The sequence below is a fragment of the Protobothrops mucrosquamatus genome, unplaced genomic scaffold, assembly GCF_001527695.2.
Source record: "Protobothrops mucrosquamatus isolate PMUCROS unplaced genomic scaffold, P.Mucros_1.0 scaffold4101, whole genome shotgun sequence".
NCBI lineage: Eukaryota > Metazoa > Chordata > Lepidosauria > Squamata > Viperidae > Protobothrops > Protobothrops mucrosquamatus.
The window spans coordinates 97236-119788 of NW_015390030.1; the positions used below are offsets into that span (position 1 = coordinate 97236).

The window sequence follows — 22553 nt, forward strand, 5'->3', positions numbered from 1 at the left end:
CCCACAGAGTGGGTCTCCTCAGGGTGCCGTCAGCCAGACAGTGCCGGCTGGCGACCCCAAGGGGGAGGGCCTTCTCTGTGGGAGCCCCCACCCTCTGGAACGAACTGCCCCCAGAGATCAGGGTGATCCCTGATCTCCCTTCCTTCCGCCNGGACTGGCCTAAGGGATTTTAAAGGGGTTTTAATTACTTTTAAATTTGACGTATCTAAATATTTCTTTTTAATCAATTTTTAATTAGATGTATATGTTAGTATTTTAATCATTGTCAGCCGCCCTGAGTCCGCAAGGAGAAGGGCGGGATATAAATGCAATTAAATAAATAAATAAATAAATAAATAAATAAATAAATATTCGTTTAAGAATTATCCTACAACGAGCTAAGGCTGTTTCGTTGCGGTTTCAATTTACCTGGAAGGAAGACGCTATCCTAGGGACACGAAATAAGCCATTTCTATCAAACAGGTTTAATGTTGCTTCCTTTTTTCTTTTTTTTTCCTTTTCCTCCTCCTCCTCCTCCTCCTCCTCTCCAGGCGAAATTAAACATTGGCTTTGGTGATCATTTTCTCCAGTAGATTCATCATTCTTTCCTGCAGCTGCAGAGTCTGCACTTGGATAATGTTCTGCTGGTCCAGAGTCCGTCTAACTTCCCGGCACGTTTCCTCCATGGCTCTGCTCAGCTTCTTCTGCTCTTCCAGCATGGCTTCCATCAGCTTCAGCTTCTTTTTTTGGAAACTGCAGCTTTGCGCTTTTCGTTTCTTCACCGGTCGCTCTTCTGCTCTGAAACGGAAAGTCCTCGGCATTAGAACCCCTTCGGGCCAGGCCATCCTCTTCCCAACGTGACGCTATCGAAATCATGTGCAGGCACATCCCACCCACCCCTGCATAATAACCAAGACGAGGTAACGTAGAATAATAAAAAAAAATAAAGAGAAAAGCTTGAAAAGTTATCGGCAGAAGAAGCCGGAGATTGGACGGACCTTGGAGTCCCGATGGACGAGCACTTAAATAGGAGCCAGCTGTGTGCGGCGGCGGCAGCCAAAAAAGCGAATGCAATCCTTATATAAACAGAGGCGTAGAATCAAAATCACGTGAAGTATTATTAGTACCGCTTTATAAGGCCTTAGTAAGGCCACCCCTGGAATCCTGCGTCCAGTTCTGGTCACCACGTTACAAAAATGATGTTGGGACTTTGGAAAAAGTGCAGAGAAGAGCAACTAAGATGATTAAAGGCCTGGAGAGTAAAACATGTGAAGAACGGTTGCAGAATTTGGGTTTGGCTAGTCTAGAGAAAAGAAGGACTGGGGGGGGGACACATGATAGTAGTATTCCAGTATTTGAGGGGCTGCCACAAAGAAGAGGCAGTCAAGCTATTCTCCAAAGCACCAGAAGGCAGAACTAGAAGTAACGGATGGAAACTAATCAAAGAGAGAACCAACCTGGAATTAAGGAGAAACTTCCTAACAGTGAGAACAGTTAACCAGTGGGACAGCTTGCCACCAGAAGTTACAGGTGCTCCATCACTGGAGGTTTTTAAGAAAAGACAGGGCAGCCCCCCTGTATGATATAGTGTAGGGTCTCCTGCTTGTGCAGGGGGCTGGACTAGAAGGCCTCCAAGGTCCCTCCCAGCTCTATTCCGATTGATGGTGTTGCTTGAAATGTTCCGTCCTCGTCTCTTTGTTGGGAAAAAAACCCCCCATCTTAATTCAAAGTTTCATCTGAATGGTTCACTGGTACCAATTTGGCGTAGATGTCTCTTCCTGCTTTACAACACTCCACCCCCCCCTCAGCAGTTTTTCCTTGTGGCCTCCCAACCACGCCAGGCCAAACGCATCAGATTCGAAAGTAAAAAAAGGTGGTGGTTTACCTTAATTTATACGAAATTAGGCTGGAGGAGCTGTCTGAATGCGCGTCTTCGAAGAATTCCTCTCGTCCTTCGTACGTGAACTGATTGTAGGGCAAATAGAGAGGAGCCGATTTGGTGGAGGGTGATTGGGACGCTTCCGTTTGAGAGGTGGAAGGACCGGCTTGCTGGCTATCGTGAACTTTCACGTCATTGTGCTCCGAGACTTTGGATAGAATTCTATCAATGGTTTTGAAATAAGGCCAATCAGGAGCCAAGGTTTCGCTATCTGTCATGCATTTTAATTTCCTGCGACGATAAAAAGCACATATCATGTACGCCGACATGCATCACACACGGGAATAAAAGAGATTGACCATAAGCCAGGGGTCTTCAAACGTGGCCCTTTCATGACTGGTGGACTTCAACTCCCAGAATTCCTCAGCCAGGCTGAGGAATTCTGGGAGTTGAAATCCACCAGTCATAAAAGGGCCAAGTTTGAAACCCCCTGCCATAAAGCATAGCATCTAGTAGCTAAAGAAATTTTAGCCCACCCAAAAAAACCTTTTGTCTACTTCAACTGACTCTGCTAGGAAGGCTTCTGTCTAAAAATCCAAAATTTAATCCTTCTCTTCAGATCTGTCTCTGGCGACCGCTAAAAGACGTAATACAGATAGTCCTCGGCTTACAACCTCTCACTTAGTGACTGTTGCAAGTTACAGCGGCCGTGAAACAAGGCGACCTTTTTTTTCACACAACCGTGGTGTCATCCGCTTGGTCACGTGACCAAAATCCAGACGCTTGGCAACTGATTCATATTTGTGACGGTTGCAGCGTCCCGGAGTCCTGTGAGCTCTTTTTGCGATCTTCTGACAAGCAAAGTCAACGGGGAGGCCCGATTCGCTTAGCAAATTAGTGTTGCTAATTTAAGAGCTGCAGTGATTCGCTTAACGGCTGTGTTGAGAAAGGATGGAAGGCTGAGTCAACCTTGAGCCCGTCAGGATCGAACTCCCGGCAGCCGGCAGTCAACCTGCAATGCTGCATTCTAACCCCTGCACCACCACCACCACCACGCCTCTTCTCGCAAGGCTTCACATGTGTACTCTTTAGGTCCTGCCTGAGATGATTTGAGACAAGCAATGTCGACGTGAATTCCTGAGCCCTTCCAACTCCTGGTATGGATGTTGAAGTCTCCCCTCCCCCCCCAATTAAAAAATGGGGACTTTATCAGCAGACTAGGGACCACTTGCAAGGACCTGGGAAGGGATATTCTACTGGACAGCAGGCTGGTAAATGTCCAGATCTTTGGTCACAAACATGGCATGTATGAGAATGAGTGTCCCCCATCCCCCACTTTGGTGTTGGACCTGAAACTCAGGTGGACAAATCTCAAGAACATGCAGCATTAAAAGATCCTTGGTAGACACTCTATCTTCAATCGATGAGGTTTGTATAATACATGCCAAATTTGCTGTTAATTCATTACTAAATCCTGGATAATGTAGTCTGAGTGTTCACCTTGGAACTGGACATCTCAGCTATCTGACCATCTAGATCTCTAGTTGAGGGACTGGGTCACAAATGGAGATTGACAATGCATTGCTTCCCCTGACATATTTATCTCTTTCTTGCCTCAATTATAGATAGATAGATAGATAGATAGATAGATAGATAGATAGATAGATAGATAGATAGATAGATAGATAGATAGATAGATAGATAGATAGATAGATAGATAGATAGATAGACAGACAGACAGACAGACAGACAGACAGACAGACAGACAGACAGACAGACAGACAGATGATAGAGATAGATAGATAGATAGATAGATAGATAGATAGACAGATTAGATAGATAGATAGATAGACAGACAGATTAGATTGATAGATAGATAGACAGACAGACAGACAGACAGACACAGATAGATATAGACAGACAGACAGATACACAGATAGATAGACAGACAGATAGATAGATGGATGATAGATAACCTTTATTGTCATTTTTTTGTTGTGGGCACAATGGCACACATTAAAAATGAAATTTAGTTCCTTGCTCTCAAAGTGTACACATACATAACACACATTTAAACATGCTTTATATAACATATACAGACCTGTACCCTTACATATAAGTAACATATAAATATTAATCACTGTCTATCTTGAATATATAGCTCAACTGGATGTGGCTGCCAGCCTGTCAGACAACTCTATGGACTAGACCAATTCAATTTTGCAACCTGTATGAACAACGGATGGAAACTAATCAAGGAGAGAAGCAACTTAGAACTATGGAGGATATTTCCTGACAGTTAGAACAATTAACCAGTGGAACAACCTGCCTCCAGAAGCGGTGAATGCTCCAACACTGGAAGTTTTTAAGAGACTGGACAGCCATTTGTCTGAAATGGTCTAGGCTAGGGTCTCCTGCCTGAGCAGGGGGTGGACTAGATGACCTCCAAGGTCCCTTCCAACATTATTATTATTATTATTATTATTATTATTATTATTATTATTAATCTACTTATGATACAGGCAGTCCTCGACTTACGACCACAATTGAGCCCAAAATATCTGTGATTAAGTGAGACATTTGTCAAGTACGTTTTGCCCCATTTTACGACCTCTCTTGCCTCAGTTGTTAAGTGAATCACTGCAGTTGATAAGTTAATAACCGGGTTATTAAGTGACTTTGCTTGTCCAAAGATCGCAAAAAGGGATCCGTTGACCTTGTGACACAGCAACGGTCATAAATACGAGTCAGTTGCCCGGCGTCTGAATTTTGATCCCGTGATCCTGGGAATGCTGCAAAAGTTGTAACTTTTAAAATAACATTTAGCAAACAACATGTGGTCTGGGTTCATGTATTTAAAAAACAATAAGTAATAGTTCATGTCTATATTATCATAATCAATATGTGAGTTAATCGCTCAGAAATCTTCTTCCTACTAGTGTATATTCAATGTTACATAGTACATATCATGTTCCTTTTTCTCTAACTCTTAACCCTAATCCCAACCCTGATCCTAACCCTAACCCTAAAACTAATCCTAAAAAAAATAATAAAATCTATCTATCTATCTATCTATCTATCTATCTATCTATCTATCTATCTATCTATCTAAATATAGATAGATAGATAGATAGATAGATAGATAGATAGATAGATAGATAGATAGATAGATAGATAGATAGATAGATAGATAGATGGATGGATGGACGGACGGACGGACGGACGGACGGACGGACGGACGGACGGACGGACGGACGGACGGACGGACGGACGGATGGATAGAAGAGAGGAAGAGATAGATATATGTATGATAGATAGATAGATAGATAGGAAAGGAAGAGATAGAGGGATGTATATATGATAGATAGATAAATGAATGGATGGATGGATAGATGAGAGGAAGAGAGAGAGGGATGTATGTATTATAGATAGATAGATAGATAGATAGATAGATAGATAGATAGATAGATAGATAGATAGATAGATAGATAGATAGATAGATAGATAGATAGAAAAAGTTGTAACACCCATTCACAGACCAAGCTGAAGAGGAGAAATGTACCAAAGTCCACGACAAACACCTATTTGCAGATTTGAACGAAACCAGAATTTCAACCATCGCCACTTAGAACGCATCATTTAGTGACCGTTCAAAGTTACAAGCTGGCCGCAGAGTTGACGACTCCAAAAGCATTTCTCCCTCTTTTCCATCTCTCTCTCTCCCCACCCTCTTTTTTGCTCTGAGAGAAAAAAAAAAATTAGGAGCACAAAGACCGGGATAAATTCAAATCCACGGAGCGCTTTCCGCCTTTTTAAACTTTCCCAGTCCGTTCCTGCAATCTCTCCAGGCCTACATGTACAGTATCAGACCGGAAGCACGTCACAAATTCAACTCTTTTCCTACACAGAAACTTGTGGGGGAAAGTTTCCCTCCGGTGAAAATTAAGGAGGAGGCAAAAAAGTCAAGATGGCAGCCTTGAACGCCATTGCAGGGGGAGGAGCCCCTGCCCTGCTTTTGAGCGCGGACACCCCAACGAAAAGTCAAATAAAATAAGACTTCGCATCTTAAAAACGTTTTTCAGGGCCCTTTTGAAGTTGCACTCCGTTGACGGAGACGGGATGGAGATGATCTCCTAACTCAAGCCAGGAGGCGCGTCGGAATAACTTTGCTATCCTGGCAGGATGGTGCATTGAGGAAAAGGAGACAGCAAAGGGTCTCGGATCGCCTGGCCGGCATTTAATGCCCTCCAAGAGCAGATCTGGACAGAGAAAATAAGAAGCACGCGTCCCTCGTTCCTCTTTTTGGGCGGGCATGAACGGCGTTTTTTAGGTCTGGCTTATTTGTCTGGCTGGCTGGGTTCAGGGGCAAACGGCACCCAGATTGGCACAGCTCCCTTGGGAAAGGTTGACTGGGCTTGGTCTGCTCTCATACCCTGCAGAACCGGGTCGTGCCACTCTGGACCGTCCTTGTTTGCCTGGCATCTTTGGCTGCTGTCCATGCCTGCCCTGTTTCCCCAGCCAGCACCTTTTGTGGTTTGCCCCCAAATCCCACACCTTCTGGGCCAGTGGGATTCCCCAGAGAGTCCTGAAACGGCCTGGCACCTTCTGGGCATCGATCCAGCTGCTGCTTACCTGTACTGAAAGGTCATGTTGGTGATTTTGATCTTGATCTCTTCTCCGTGCCGGATTTCGCCCGTCATCTCGAAGAGTTTGTTGGCCATTTTCTCGTAAACTTTGGCGTTCCGCTTGGTCTGTTTCAGCTCCTCGAAGAATTCCTCCCAGACCAGCATCAGACCCCGCATCTCGGCTTCGGTCCAGTTGCGTGCCCGGCGATGCTTCTCGCTCTGGGTGGACAGCAGACATCCAGCGGGGGCCGGGACTGCAGCCATGGCAGCTGCCGGCCCCGAGGAGGCTCTTCACACACACACACACACACACAGAGACACAGACACAGACACACAGACACACACACACACAGAGCCGGGGCAAGCACAACCCTCGGCTGGGGCGCACAAGATGGGGCCTACATCTGACAGGCTGGAATTTAGCTAAAAGCTTTTAAACAGAGGGACGTCATTTCGATGTCACGTTTCCATAGCAACCGAGCAACTGCATAAGCTACCAACAACAAAAACCTTTTAACTGAAAGGGGAAGAATCAGGACAAAGTTGACAGGCCATCAATATTAAAGCTTTTAACCACATTAGGCTTAACTAAGCCGCCCGCTCGCCCGCCCGGGCACACAAACACACTCACGCTTGCACACACACACACACACACACACACACACAGAGGCAGGCAGGAAAGGCAAGGCAGGCTGGCCCCCTGGATCCCTCCCCATCGGAGCAGCCTCCATCTCAAGCCGTGAGGCAGCTGAAAAGACCCCCCCCCCAAAAAAAGGATGCAAATCCCCTGCCTGGCGAGCCTTTATGGCCGAACCGGCATCTGCCTGTGTGGGTCAGGGGTCTCTCTGGGGAACCCCCCTGCAGTCTCGGCACCGGCAAGGCAAGGAGGGCACCTTCACGTGCCAGGCCCAGCTGCGGCAGGGCAAGTGCCCACCGTGCCACAGAGGGTGGGATATAGTATATAACAGTGATGGCGAACCTTTTAGAGACCGAGTGCCCCCAAACTGGTCCCGCCCCCTCTCCACCCCCTGCCGTGCCTCCGCTCCGCCCCCACACCGTCCCCCACCCCGCCTGCCCGCAGGGCCACTCACCGCCTCCAGGGCCCGCCGCAGATCGCCCAGGCAGCCCAGCAGCGCCATGGCGGCCACACCCTCTGCCCGCACCCCGCAGCATCAACTGTGCGTGATGGGGCGTGAGGGCAGAGTCTTGTCTACACTGCCTGGCTGCCATGTCCTTGGCCGCGCTGCTCCGCGTGGGCCACGCTCGGGGGCGACTCTCCTTCAGGGGGTCGTGGGGGGGAGGCGAGGCTGGGGCAACGGCATGTGTGCCCACAGAAAGGGCTCCGAGTGCCGCCTCTGGCACGCGTGCCATAGGTTCGCCACCACTGGTATATAACTATATCCCACCCAGGAACTGGGTACGGCCAGTCTAGAGAAAAGAAGGACTCGGAGTGACAGGATAGCAGTATTCCAATATTTGAGGGGCTGCCACAAAGAAGAGGGGGTCACGTTATTCTCCAAAGCATCTGACAAGCAGTTGGTTTATGTTATTAGGCAAAACCTGGCTCAAAAACAGTAGCTGTGAGAGGGACCTTGGGAATCCCAGCGGACGATCACTTAAATCAGTGTTTCTCAACCTTGACAATTTTAAGGCATGTGGACTTCAACTCCCAGAATTCCACAGGCAGCATTGCTGGCTGTGGAATTCTGGGAATTGAAGTCCACATGCCTTAAAATTGTCAAGGTTGAGAAACACTGACTAAAATCTAAGCCGGCAGTGCGCGGCAGCAGCCCAAAGAGCTAACACAATCCTTGGTTGTATCAACAGAGGCGTAAGAATCAAGATCACGTGAAGTATATTAATACCGCCTTATAAAACCTTAGTTAAGATCACACCTGGAGCCCTGCGTCCAGTTTTGGTCAAAAAAGATGCCGAGACTTTGAAAAAAAAAAGTGCAGAGAAAAGCAATTGAGATGATCCAAGGCCTGGAGACTAAAACATAGGAAGAACGGTTGCAGGATTTGGGAATGGCCAGTCTAGAGAAAAAAAGGACGGGGGGGGGGGGACATGATAGCAGTATTCCAATATTTGAGGGGCTGCCCCAAAGAAGAGGGGTGTCAACCTATTCCCCAAAGCTCCTGAAGGCAGGACAAGAAACAACGGATGGAAACCAATCAAGGAGAGAAGCAACCTAGAACTAAAGAGAAACTTCCCGACAGTGAGGACAAATAACCAGTGGAACAGCTTGTCACCAGAAGTTGTGGGTGCTTCATCGCTGGAGGTTTTGAAGAAGAGACTGGACAGCCACTTGTCTGGAATGGTATAGCGTCTCCTGCTTGAGCAGGGGGCTGGACTAGAAGACCTCCAAGGTCCCTTCCAGCTCTATTCTGAATTGAATTTGAAAGGAGTCTTGCTGTTTGGAGTCTTGCTGCGGTGCCAGGAGGTACCTACGAGAAAGAAGGGCTGCAGATTCAAGAGCTGCTGCCCAGCCCCATCGTGGGTTGATGGGATAGGAGGCGGAAGGGCCACAGCAGGGCCATCCCAGGATCCTCGTGGTGCCGCCTTGGGGGGGGGGCAAATGGCTGAGAGATGCAGGCAGGGGTCAGTTCCCTGAAAGACGAACGGAAGGGACGGGCACCAGCGAGAGAAACCCCCAGGGGAAGATGGCCCAGCATCAGGACCACCCAACAGACGGTTGGCACAATCTTTGCGGGGTCACCCCTTGCGCTTTAGCGTTCTCAGCTGGAAGAAGGGATCGACAAACTCAGGGGGGTCCGGAAGGAAGCGGAGAAAAAGGGGAAGCCTCAATTCTTCCTTCTTGGCTGGTTTCTGATTCTTGCACAATTGCTGTTTTCCCCCCGAAAGCAGCGCTCAAACACGTTTCCCGAAAGCAGCCTTGAAAAATGTTTCTTTTTTTCCTGAAAGAAACTCTCAAAAAAGTGTTTTGTTTTTAAGGTAAAGTGGAGATGCTCTAAGGCTGGGCAGCAGATGTACGGCCCAAGAGATTTTTTGGAGTGGGGAGAGCTAAAATATATCCAATAAATGACGAATTGACGATGATAATGATGGAAGGCCTGTCCCGCTGTTTTGTAGAGCGTGGGATAAGATCATTTTGATAAATTAAAAACCTCACTTCTAACTAGCACGGATGATGTTACTTAGTTGGGTCATGAAAGGTCTGCAAGAAAACATGCAAGCTCAGAGAGCACTAAGGACCCCACAGTTGTCGTCGTCGTCTTCTTCTTCTTCTTCTTCTTCTTCTTCTTCTTCTTCTTCTTCTTCTTCTTCTTCTTCTTCTTCTTCTTCTTCTTCTTCTTCTTCTTCTTCTTCTTCTTCTTCTTCTTCCTTCTTCTTCTTCTTCTTCCTTCTTCTTCTTCTTCTTCTCCTTCTTCTTCCTCCTTCTCCTCTTCTTCTTCTTCTTCTTCCTTCTCCTCCTCCTCCTCTTCTTCTTCTTCCTCCTCCTCCTCCTCTCCTCCTTCTCCTCCTCCTTCTTCTCCTCTTCTCCTTCTCCTCCTCCTTTCTGCAAACCCCCTCCCTTCTAGCACTGATGGTGTTACCTAGTTTGGGTCATGAAACGTCTGCAAGAAAACCACTACGCTTCGAGAGCATCCAGGACCCTCATTTCAACCCTGAGCTGCAAAAATTCTCCTTTATTGATAATAGCATTTTTTTTTCTTCTTGAAACGAAGAAGCAAAATCCGGATATCTACAAGCAGGCTCATTGGAAACCTGAAGGCAGAAAAGTAATGGGACTTTTTTCCAGCTACCCTTTTGATTTTAGACCAATGAAAAGCATTTTCCCTGTTTGGAGCCAGGGTTTTTTTTTTTTTTAGTTAAATAACGCAGATCTACAAAATAACAGCTGGTCAACAACCCGAAGGTTAGTTTAAACTCCGTTTAATAAATAATTTGTATGCATACATCCAATGCCGTTGCATATATTTTTATACGTACATTATGTACACCAATGCGGTTCGTATTCCTTCCGATAAAATTTAAATTTTGTTAGCAAGAAAAAAAAACAGAAAAGAAAAACTATGGAGATGAATTCTATCACAGGAACGTGACACTAAAGTTCAAAAGGCCGAACGTCCCAGCCCGATTTGGTCTCGCAAGGAGGCATCCACAGCTCCGCATGGGAAAAGCACGTGGTCCTGCAACCTCCGGCCCAGGATGATGGGCTTCTGGGCATCTCTTGCACTGGGGCTGGGGGGGGAGGAGGGAGTGGCACAGAAGAGTCTCTGCGGTACTGGTAGTCAGTGGCTGGAAGAGGCCTAGTCCCTGGCCTCTTGGATCGCCCTGGGCAGCCTTCACAGCTGGCACACCTGGCAGAGGGAATGAAAGGACTGGGCCAGCCCAGCCTCTTGCCCAGCTGCCTTCCCAGATGGATGGGTCTGATAGGGACCCCTCTGGATCTGGAAAAGAGGGGAAGGGTCTGCTACATTTCAGTAGGAGAGGGAGAGAGAGAAGCCGCAGAATTTAGGACAGTGACCGACTGGGAAGCAGAAGTCATGCAAGAGAGAACGGGAGACAGGGAGTGTGAGATTGCAATAGTGCAGGGCTGTGTCTATGTGTGTGTGTGTGTGTGTGTGTGTGTGAGAGAGAGAAACAAGAGAAGTGTCCTTGCCAGCTTTTGCGAACGAGTCGGTCCAGTTTTGAACTGCAGATCCCAAACTCCCAAACTTCACTCACGTCCCACCACAAGGTGCTATTCGCCTGTTGATCCTCTAAAACCGTGCAATGTTTCTCAACCTTGGCCACTTTACGATGTGTGGACTTCAACTCCCCAGAATTCTCCAGCTAGTGTGGCTAGCTGGAGAATGTTGGGAGTTGAAGGCCGCGCATCGTAAAGTGGCCAAGGTTGAGAAACACTGCGACCGTCTAAAGAGTCGCAACAAGGTCACAAGAATCAGGATTGGTTCCCAGTCGGTTTGCAAAGTTTGCTTAGTCCAAACCCACTGCGGTGACTTCAGTCCAAAAGCACCCTTATTGTAAGGAGAGATTTCCTAACAGATGCTCACTTCAAAGGGTTGTGTTTGTTTTTTTTGCAAAGTGTCTGCTTCCTTCCCCCACCCCCCACCCCACGCTTGCTAATTCCGGTGAATCCAAACCACCTCCGTAAAATTCTCTCTCTCTTTTAAACGTCCAACTGAAACTCATCAATATATTGAAACTTTTCAAAGAGTAGCGTACAAAAGACGAAACCAGAGTTTTAAAAGGTGACGCGGGAGTGCATGTAAAAAAATAGGCCTAAGGAACGCACGATAGGAAACGGTCACGAACTATTCAACATACTGTACGTGGCAAAAATCTTGCTTTTAATCGTTTTAAGTGCTTCCCAGCCTCACTCCGTTCCCGTGTCTTAACGTACTATACACCGTTTAGAACTATTTACATTGGCTGTTTTTAAAACCGAGATATTGATCCAACTTTTAAATCTAGAGGTATAAAAGGAAGTATATTGTCGTATGTCTCATTTCCCCACTCTTATAGACCAAAATATGTTGGAGTGTGCATAATATATATATATATATATTCAGTGTGTGTTTTTTTCCCCTTTTCTCTCTTGTCACCTTAGGAAATAACTACAAATCGCAACAGGACACTTGCAGCTAGATGAAACTAAAGGCTTTTTAAATGTCTGTGAGCCGATACTGCAGAATTCACGAGGTTCAGAATTAACAATATACAAATTTAAGCCAAGATGAGCTGTTTGCTTCGCGTCAATATTTTGTCCGTAGCTTACTTAGGTGTCGTTTTGCTTCACAAAAACCGTGCTTTGTGTCGCTTGGCCCAGCCACCGTGTTTCATCTCGATTACGTCGGTTGCCGTTTTGGGGTTGGGAAAATTAAATAAAACCAGGCAAAGGGTTTGCCAAGGACCTCCGTTGCGTAAGACACACACGCGTTCAACTTCCCAGTCCCTTCCCGTGCTTCCTCGGCCCTCTTTCAACACGGGGTGATCTTGTGTACGCTTTGCAAGCAGGTCAGCAGGCGGTGATACGGATTCCCCGGCGAGGAGACCACTTCAAAGATCGACTGGAAGGCTCGGCGGTCCAGTTCTTCGTCTATCTGATGCCTATAAAAATCTATGGCCACCAGGCAGAACAAATTGACGTCTATTTGCTCCGATTTCCCCATTCTGCTGATAATGTGTGGGAGACTTCCAGGAAAAAAAAAAAGGGTCAAGGATAATATAACAAAGACGTAGCTCAGTGGTGGTGAACCTGTGGCACGGGTGCCAGAGGCGGCACTCAGAGCCCTCTATGTGGGAACACACACCGTCGCCCCAGTCCTAGGCCTTCAGCTGGGTTTTATAAAACCTTTTCGCTTTAGGCCTCCGCCGCCGTGTGCAAAAAAAAAAAGGTTCAATCAATTAGTCAATTTCAACTTCTCGCGAGAAAAAAAAAGATCTTGCAAAGTTGGAATTGAACTTTTTACTCCCACCTAGTCTGCCGTTACCACCACAGCCACGCCCACCCAATGGGCCACGCCCACCCAATGGGCCACACCCACCCAATGGGCCACGCCCACCCAGCACCCGACGATGCATAAGTGGGTTTTGGGTTGCAGTTTGGGCACTCGGTCTCTAAAAGGTTCGCCATCACTGATGTAGCTGGTAAAATGTCACGAACTTCTAACTCTACTATTTCCTCAGTGAAGCTAATACAGTTCATTTGTCTAGTTTAACGAAGAGAAGGACGAGGGGGGACATGGTAGCAGTCTTCCAATATCTCAGGGGCTGCCCCAAAGAAGAGGCAGTCAAGCTCTTCTCCAAAGCGCCTGAAGGCAGGACAAGAAGCAACGGGGTGGAAACTGATCAAGGAGAGAAGCAACCTGGAACTAAGGAGAAACTTCCTAACAGTTAGAACAATTAACCAGTGGAACAACCTGCCTCCAGAAGCGGTGAATGCTCCAACACTGTAAGTTTTTAAGAAGAGACTGGACGGGCATTTGTCTAAAATGGTATAGGGTTTCCTGCCTGAGCAGGGGGTTGGACTAGATGACCTCCAAGGTCCCTTCCAACTTTATTATTGTTATTGTTATTGTTGTTGTTGTTGTTGTTGTTGTTGTTGTTGTTGTTATTATTATTATTATTATTATTATTATTATTATTATTATTATTATTTTTCTGACCCCACCTCCGTTTTCCCACTGGAAACCAAACGGTCAACTCCTCCCTTCCCAAGGAGAATCGCGCGAACCAAATCGCGCACGTCAGAGAGGATACATCCCCGAAATCCACTGGCTGGTGGAAGCGCTGACAAAAAAACAGGAGAGGCTCCACATCGCCATGGCGATCGGCGTGCGCTGCGTAAAGTTGGAGAGCGACAGCATCACCCAGTCCCGGACCATGGAGGACTGACCGGTCGTGTGCAACGTCTGGAAGACCTACAAAAAGAAAGACCGATCGTGGTGGCTCGCAGGCTTTGGCAAAGTCATTTGGTCAACGCAACAAATATATAAAACTGCATTACTTTGGGGCTGCTTACCGCGTCCTTCGCCCAGTGAAGGTTTTTAGGCGTACTGATTTTTTTAAAAAAAAATCTATTATTTTAAGAATAGAACTTTGCTTAGTGACTGTCCGAAGTTACAACGGCACTGAAAAAAGGGGACTTATGACCGTGGTTCACACTTATGACCGTTGCAGCGTCCCCACAGTCAGGTGATCAAAATTCGGACGCTCGGCAACCGACTCGTACTTACGACGGTTGCAGTGGTCCCCGGGGGGAGGTCATGTGTTTTACCCCTTTTGCGACCTTCTGACCAGCAAAGTCAATGATTCGTTTAACAACCAAGTTACCGACTTGATAACTGCAGGGATTCGCGTAACAGCTGGAGGCGAGGAAAGTCGTAAAAGGGGGACACAGCTCGGTTAACAAATGTCTCACTTAGCAACATAAATTCGGGGGCTCGGTTGCGTTGGTCAGCCGAGGACGGCCTGCACACCTAACCAGATTTGTGAAAATAAGAACAGGCGCTAATATCCCGAAAGGGGTCCCCCTCTGCACCAAAGCAGGGGGAGAGCTTGGAACCGTCTCATTTATTCAGGGCGAGGACTTTGCATATTATTATTTTTTTCCCCCGTCTTTTTTTCCCACAAGGACAGAAAACAGGATCGGGACGGATGCCGCTGAGATTGGAGAGGGAAAGAAACACCCGTCTAAAACCTAAACTAGTGAGACCAACTTCAGTGGCCCAGAAGAAAAATTGGGAATTGGGAGGGGACGCTCCTTCCCAGCCAGGACTTTGGAGTAATCCTGCTTGGCCCAATATCTCTGCCCACCCCACCCCACCCCATCCCCAAAGCCACCATCTGGGGCATTGGGTAGAGCCCTGGACGCCTCGCTGTAATTTTCAACCGAGGTGGGAAAACCGGGCAGGAAGGGTGTAATGGATCCTGTCCTGTGTGGAAAAGCTACAGCAGCGTCAGACCTGGACAGCACCGCAAGCTTGTGCCCACAGCCTCTGTCCCCATTGGTGGACGACACAATCTTCTGGAGAAAGCTGAAGTGGACGTCCCCATCTTCTCCATCCAAACTAATCTGGACGTGAAGCTCAAGAGAAGATCCCAGCCAGGGGGAGGGCACTGGAGGGCGGCAGCAGCCGTGGTGTCAAGGTAATGACAAGGTAACAGCTAACCAGCTGATGTAATGTAAGATGTAATGATGGGAATGGCTCAGCAGGGTCTGTGTCTCTTTAAGAGCTTTGTATAAAAGGGATGTGTGCTCTCTCTTCCTGCTGTAACTGCTGTGTGTTGGATTCTGCTGTATTACCACGTGTATGTATGTTGTTCCTGGTGTATGATATTGTAGATAGTGTAAGATAAACCACCATTTAATACAGACCACTGTTTACTGTGTTTACTCCTGGGTTATCTCAGCCCAATAAGACTGTGCACGCTCTGACACGTGGCATCCGCAATGCTGAGGCCTGGGAAGGCTCGTCCCCCACCCCCACCCGCAAGGCTACCCAAGACCTACCCACCCCCTTACCTTACCAAAACCTTACCTTGTAGAGTACTTTCGCCATGAATTGTGGGTAGGGTTGCTGGTTGGATAAAAATTCTCCAATCACTTTATTCATCACGTCTTGCGGGGGGAAAAAGTCATCCAGAAACTGGGGGAGGATCCGAGTGACCACCCGGGCCTCAAAGGGGAAGCCTTTCCTGACCCTGCGGAGAGAGGCCGGCCATCAGTCCCCCGGGGCCGGCCAGCGCCTCCCTCCCGCGCAGGGCGAATGGCTGAGCCCAGCTCTTCTCCCTTCCAGGCCCCCCCGATGTCAGAACCGCCATCGTACGCTTGAGCTTCGCATTCACTAGTGCTTTGCCCTTGAGCAGGTGTCTCTGGATGGTACGATGAGTCGTTAGTCTTCCCTCCTCTTGTCACTAGCCAGACTAGATACTGTATGTCCTGTGGAAGAGACCCTGGGTCTCCCTCCCGGATTAGAAGGCTGGTGACTCGCAGGGTCCTGGAAAGAGGCACTCTTGTGATGCCCAAGCAACACCTTTTGCGCTTCTGGATAGGCAACATGGGAATGGGAAGCCCAGGCTCCTTCAGTTTTTTTTCTAGCTTTGCCCGTTTCAGGGGGGCTGTTTATACTCAAGACCTTCCCTCAGATTTTGGCGTTATCACCCAAACTCAGAGAATCATCTTTGGATTCCCACAGTATCGTTTATACCAGAGGTCTTCAACCTTTCTAGCTTGGTGGACCGGCGGGGGGGGGGGGCAGCGGAGAGGGGATGGTCCTGTGAAGGTAGCGGGGCGCGATCTTGCGCAGACAACTCCATTTACACATGCAGCGGGTGCGTGCGCCGCCACTTACATAAATGGAGCTTGTGCGGCCCAGTTTTGAACGGTAGCGGGCCACAGTCCAGGAGTTGGGGACCCTCTGGTTTAAACAATTAACATTTATAAATGGAAAATAACTGAGAAATTGCAATTGTTTCAGGCGGGGACTAATTCTTCCTAGCTGGAGAAGAGGACTTTCTGTTCCTACCGGTCAAAGAGGACAGACACTCGCTCCATCGCCACGATGACCGATTCGCTGTCCGGAGCTGCCGGGTGGTGATCTGCGCTTCGTCCGGGACTGACTTTCTCTTTTCCTAAAGCCGCAATCGGGGGGGGAGGGGGAGGGAAGGATAAAAATAAGAATCATTATTACAATCTCATGAGATCAATCAAATTGAAAAGAAAGGACGATTCACAGAATGTAGGCAATTCAGCTACGCCAGGGGTAGGCAACCTTGGCTCTTTTATGACTCGTGGACTTCAACTCCCAGAATTCCTGAGCCAGCATGGCTCAGTTTGAAAACCTCTCCCTTTCCCCTCAGCATGGCTGGCTCAGGAATTCTGGGAGTTGAAGTCCACCAGTCATAAAAGGGCCAAGTTTGAAGACCCCTCAGTTAGAGGAACATATGAAAGCATAATTAATGTTAATTAATGTAGACTTTATTAGTTTAGAGCAGGGGTAGGCAACCTTGGTTCTTTTATGACTGGTGGACTTCAACTCCCAGAATTCCTGAGCCAGCATGGCTCAGCTTGGAAACCTCTCCCTTTCCCCTCAGGAATTCTGGGAGTTGAAGTCCACCAGTCATAAAAGGGCCAAGTTTGAAGACCCCTCAGTTAGAGGAACATATGAAAGCATAATTAATGTTAATTAATGTAGACTTTATTAGTTTAGAGCAGGGTTAGGCAACCTTGGCTCTTTTATGACTGGTGGACTTCAACTCCCAGAATTCCTGAGCCAGCATGGCTCAGCTTGGAAACCTCTCCCTTTCCCCTCAGCATGGCTGGCTCAGGAATTCTGGGAGTTGAAGTCCACGAGTCATAAAAGAGCCAAGGTTGCCTACTCCTGGCTACGCTGTACTATCAGTTGTGACATAGGCTCACGACACAAGCATTGTCAGAAGCGCTGCTGAGGGTTTTCTACTTCACAATGTTTAGTTCTTTTTTTTTTTAATAATAATATTTTATTAATTTTCCAATTTTACATTTGAATATTTAAAAAGCAACGTGGTGACTGGGTTACAATAGTTCAATAGCAAAATCTTAGTGCAAATCTCAGGTTACAACATCAAATATTTCTTCTCTTTTTCCCTTAACATTCACTGTCTCATATTCAAGTTAGTACATTTCTAATTATATCAACTCAATAAGAACATCATTATTACATTTATCAATACATTTTTAGCTTATACATATCTTAACTACATTCAATCTTCATAAACAATCCATATCCTGTTATTGATTTTTACTCAATTTTTAATTTCTTATCAATATTCCAATTTAACCTTCGATATTTATAATTTTCAGACTTTGGGTAACCAAAATTTCCTTTCTCTCACTTCATAACAAACTATGATATCCAAAATACACATTTTATCTATTTGACTATAATCTTGTTCTATTTCCTAAGAGTTATCTATTTCCCATCATATTCAATCATCTACTTAATAACACAATATCCCCTTTAATAAATCAAAACCATTATATATAATGCCTGGGTTAATCAATAAATCCAACATATTCATAATATTTAACTTTCTTTCCACTTTTAAGTCTAATTTTTAAATTTTTAAACCAATAAAATCCTTACTTTCAACTGGTTTCCAAATATTATAAATTTAATAGCAGAAATGTTTAGTTCTTTGCTTCGGTAGGAGTCCATGATGACACACACCAAAGTGTTTCGGTGCTGTCTGAGCTGTGTTGTTTTTTGTGCAGGCGCTTCGTTACCCGACTAAGTGAAACCGAGAGCGCTGAAGATGCTCCCTAGTCAGGAAACGAAGCATCTGCACAAAAGCAACCCAGCTTAGATCCCCATCCAGGATCTACAAAACCAGGTTTGTTGAAAAAGACTAGCTGGAGAATGGTCACTGCAGTTGTAAAGAAAAAAGGTCACACTTGTGACCGTTGTAGTCTCCCCATAGTCACGTGATCACAATTCACACGCTTGGCAAGTGACTCATATTTACGACGGTTGCAGCGTCCCCGGCCTCCTTTTGACAAACAAAGTCAACGGGGGAAGCCAAATTCACTTAAGAACCGAGTTACTGGTTCTGGACATATAGCGATACTCTAAATGCTGAAGGGAATTTAAAATCTAAACAAGAAATGGAAAATCGGGGTATCAACCTATCACGGTGGGCACATCCACAAATGCAAACTAGATACGATAAAGATGTTCAATTGTATGGATTTTATAAGGAACAAACTGTGTTTTGATAAGACATAGCTAACTTCGGATGAGACACTAATTAAGAAAATGTATAATTTTCGGTCAACTTTGGAAATGGAAAGCGAACAAGTTAAAGAAACAATGATAAGATGGGCAAAATTTTTTGGATATAATATAGAACTAGAAAAATGGCAAAATTTATGGGAAAGAAATTATAAACTGACAATGTCAAGAACTGGGTTACTAACTTAACAGGTGCAGCGATTGTAAAACGGGACAAAAGTCACTTCACAAATGTTTCACTTAGCAGCAGAAATTTTGGGCCCAACTGTGGCCGTAAATCAAGGACTACACTTCTTACCCTTTTCCTTCTGAATCAGTGGATTGTGGCCTAAACAACGATCACTGAGGAGGACAAGGAAACGACAAATTGCTTTACCTGTGTACATGCAGCTCAGCATGAGCCCCAAGGCCGCCATGGCTCTGTGGGGACTGAGGACGTTCACGCGGTCCACGCTCAGCTTGACCAGGGCTTCACAGTCCAGCTGAGACAGCTGCTCCGAAAGGAGAAGCCTTTCCAGACCTCTGAGCACACAGTGGAAGATCAACGACGGAGTAGATCCCTCGTTTTCAGACAGCATCACTCCGCACATCTGGAACAGACTGGATGTCAACGCTGCTAGCATCGGATGTTTTTGCTTTGACAACAGTTGGAGATGCAACCCTTTTCCTTCTTAGGTTTTACAGTTAGAGCTAGAGTTAGATGATGCTGAGGGGAGGAACGTGCATGAGAGTCTAGCTAGACATAACAATACTGGACCTAGTGTGGGAACCAAGGTTATTGAAATAAGAGATGATAAGAATTGGTGGGCTGGAGAACTGGAGGGCAAGCCTGCATTTCAAACTAATTGGAGAATGTGATTTATGATTGTTAATTGGAGGAGGGAATTGTGCTTTGATAATAGGTGCTCAGGGGAGGGGAATCTAGTTTTTGGCTTCGATTGTGTTAGTGCCGATGTTATGCTCCTCTAATAAAGATTCTTTAAGGTAAACAATGCCTCGAAGTTCTTTGAAGAGTTTCATCTGTCGGAACCATGACACTGGAAAGTGTCAGATCTGCCATTGTATCCTTTCAGCCCTGCTTCGCTTTGATGGCAGCCTGCCATAAAATGTGGGGAGCGGGGATAGAGGGGCATAGGGAAGGGGGGATGAAGGGAACCAGAGGTGCCAACCGGAGTCAACAGTTGAATGTTCCAAGGACACAGGCGTGGGAACAGAAAACGAATGTCCACCAAACTGTAGAAAAGTTACCAAAACCACTAATCTGAACCTTGTTGAACACAAATAGGATGACCAGTGGGGCAAGGGGGGAAAAATACCAGGTTTATGCGGGAACCCTCAGATCTTTGCTTGTAAGCACTCAGCTTTAGTAAAAGTATAGGTAGTCCTCGACTTACGACAATTGAGCCCAAAATTTCTATTCTTAAGTGTTAAGGGAGTTTCCACCCCTTTTACGACCTTTCTTGCCACAGTCGTTAAGTGAATCCCTGCAGTCGATATGTTAGTAACCTGGTTGTTAAGTGAATCTGGCTTCCCCCGTCGACTTTGCTGGTTAGGAGGTCGCAAAAGGGGATCACGTGACCTTGGGACACAGCGGCAGGTCATAAACATGAGCCAGTTCCCAAGCATCCGAATTTTGACCACGTGATCACGAGGAGGCCGCAAAGGTCGTAACTGAAAAACAGCCCTGTCACATTTTTCAGTGCCGCTGTATCTTTGAACGGTCGCTAAACAAACTGTTGTAAGTCAAGGACTACCTGCACACCTTTCACTACAAATGGAGTCTTTCTTCCCTAAATGCCCAAGTTGGGATAGGCCTGACAGGAAGAAAGATGGCGGAGCTTCTTTTTACCTCAGCCCAAAGGTGCTTTTTCATGAGGCAACTGGACTTTCTTGTTTTTCTTTGAAGACGTTTCACTTCTCATCAAAGAAGCTTCTTCAGGTTCTGACTGAATGGTGGGGAATGGAAGGATTTATACTCCTTGCAGAGAGCTCGTCATTTGCGTCCTTTTAGAGAGTCGTTGAGTCCACTTGGACCCTGAGGACACAGACAAACCTCCAAGTGGCCTCAACGACTCTCCCAAAGGAGGCAAATGACCAGCTGTCTGCAAGGAATATAAGTCCTTCCATTCCCCACCAATTCAGTCAGAGCTGAAGAAGCTTCTGGGATGGGAAGCGAAACCTCTTCAAAGAAAAACAAGGAAGTCCAGTTGCCTCCTGAAAAAATATCTTGGGGACAACCCTGACCTGGATAGACTGAGAATCTCCACAGACATTTTCAGCTCTGCCTGTCCCCGAAGGCCAGGTGGGAAACTCTCCGGAGGCCTCAACCCTACCTGAATGATTCCTGAAGAGAATTCGGGCCCGACGTCAGCGGGGTAGTTTTCGATTAAGTAGAAGGCCACGGCGCACATGACCAAGATATGCTGCTGGTTGTGGAGGTTCACACAGCTGTTAAGAGAGACAAGAAAGGGTTCACCATACGACAGAGATCAGCCTGTTTTAGCTCTCTTTTCTTTCACCTTTCTACTGAAGGAATACAAAAAGGAGGAGTAAACCATCCCTCGGCGGTCTTAGAAGGATCAACGGCAGGTAGTTCTCGACTCACCACGGTTCGTTTAGTGTCCGTTCCAAGTTACGACGGCACTGAAAAATGTGACTTACCACCCTTTTTCGCAGTTACGACCTCTGTAAGCGTCCCACGATCACGTGATCCAAACGCAGCCGCAGGGCAGCTGGCTCACACTTATGACCGTTGCTGTCATGTGATCCGCTTTGGTGACCTTCTGACAAGCAAAGCCAAGGAGGCAGCCAGACTGACTTAACGGCCGTGTTACTAACTTATCAGCTGCAGGGATTCATTTAACCACCGTGGCAAGGAAGGTCGTTAAATGGGGCAAAACTCAGCTAAACGTCTCACTTAACAGCAGAAATCTAAGGCTCCATTGTGGCCGTAAGTCGAGGACTAACTTTACAGGTAAACCATACCTAAAGAAGTAAGGAATACTCCAATCAAGGAATTGCCAAGCAAACGGTAAACGGCCCAACCAAAGAACCACCAAGATCGCTCCCATCGACACTCAGAGAAGACACGAGAGTATATAATTGAGAGCAATCCCCTGTCCCTTCTAGCACTGATGGTGTTACCTAGTTGGGTCATGAAACGTCTGCAAGAAAACCACCCAGCTCAGAGAGCGCCAAATGTGTCCATCTGGCTGACAATCTTAACTAGGGCTTATTTTGGGGTGGGGTGGGGCTTAATATTACGAGCGTCCTGAAAAACCATGATTAGGGCTTACTTTCCGGGGAAACACGGTACTAAATGCGTCCGTCTGGCTGACAATCTTAACGGGGGCTTATTTTTTTGGGATGGGGCTTATGTTACGAGCGTCCTGAAAAAAAAAAATCATGCTTATTAGGGCTTAATTCCCCGGTTAGGTTTTATTTTTTGGGAAAACAACGGGATCAAGACTTACTGGGCAACTCCTCGCAGATTGGACAGCAGGTACTCGGTGATGACCGGAACGAGCTGCTTCGCCGTGTCGTCCAGGAGGTCGCACTCCAAAATGTAGAGGATGCCGTGCAGCGCCCCAATTCGGCTGGGCATGTGCGCGCTACGGAGCGTGGATTCCAGCAGGCGGCTGACCGGCTCGGCCACAGCTTTATCCTGATGGACGCAAAGAAGACATAGCGGGTCTTAGGGGCAATTGACCAGCTGTGGGGAAAAAAAATTGCCCAGTATAGATTTCTTTGCAGCGCAGACTCTAGTACAGATGTTTACGGAGATTCTCCATCATCCAGATTGTCCCAAAGGTGCTTTTTGTTCAGGAG

At 46.7% G+C, this 22553-nt stretch overlaps 2 protein-coding genes across 2 annotated transcripts in view; both read right to left on the minus strand.

Annotated features, from left to right (window-relative positions):
* Window positions 1–536: 536 nt before the first annotated feature.
* MSANTD1 (Myb/SANT DNA binding domain containing 1) lies at window positions 537–6750 on the minus strand. The gene is made up of 3 exons (XM_029286567.1): window positions 6491–6750; window positions 1865–2149; window positions 537–777 (listed from the first exon to the last, which is right to left on the minus strand). The coding sequence occupies exons 1-3, from the start codon at window positions 6745–6747 to the stop codon at window positions 537–539; spliced, it is 783 nt and encodes a 260-aa protein (XP_029142400.1). The 5' UTR covers window positions 6748–6750.
* A 4940-nt stretch (window positions 6751–11690) lies between these two features.
* Window positions 11691–22553, minus strand: part of HTT (huntingtin) — a gene marked incomplete at its 5' end in the record, with an annotated part of 73440 nt that continues 62577 nt past the window's right edge. Inside the window, 7 exons of the mRNA XM_029286569.1 lie at window positions 11691–12645; window positions 13714–13874; window positions 15495–15657; window positions 16482–16587; window positions 19102–19315; window positions 21059–21173; window positions 22199–22389. Of these exons, the coding sequence (XP_029142402.1) occupies window positions 12432–12645; window positions 13714–13874; window positions 15495–15657; window positions 16482–16587; window positions 19102–19315; window positions 21059–21173; window positions 22199–22389 (1164 nt within the window). The remainder of the gene's footprint in view (window positions 12646–13713; window positions 13875–15494; window positions 15658–16481; window positions 16588–19101; window positions 19316–21058; window positions 21174–22198; window positions 22390–22553) is intronic.

What these genes read in the sequence shown, in the direction of transcription:
- MSANTD1 (XM_029286567.1), bottom strand. Translation starts at nt 6,747, where the DNA reads ATGGCTGCAGTCCCGGCCCCCGCTGGATGTCTGCTGTCCACCCAGAGC. An exon ending in AACATGACCTTTCAGTACAG is followed by an intron (nt 2,150 to 6,490) that starts GTAAGCAGCAGC and finishes TTATCGTCGCAG; the next exon opens with GAAATTAAAATGCATGACAG. An exon ending in CTAATTTCGTATAAATTAAG is followed by an intron (nt 778 to 1,864) that starts GTAAACCACCAC and finishes TTTCCGTTTCAG; the next exon opens with AGCAGAAGAGCGACCGGTGA.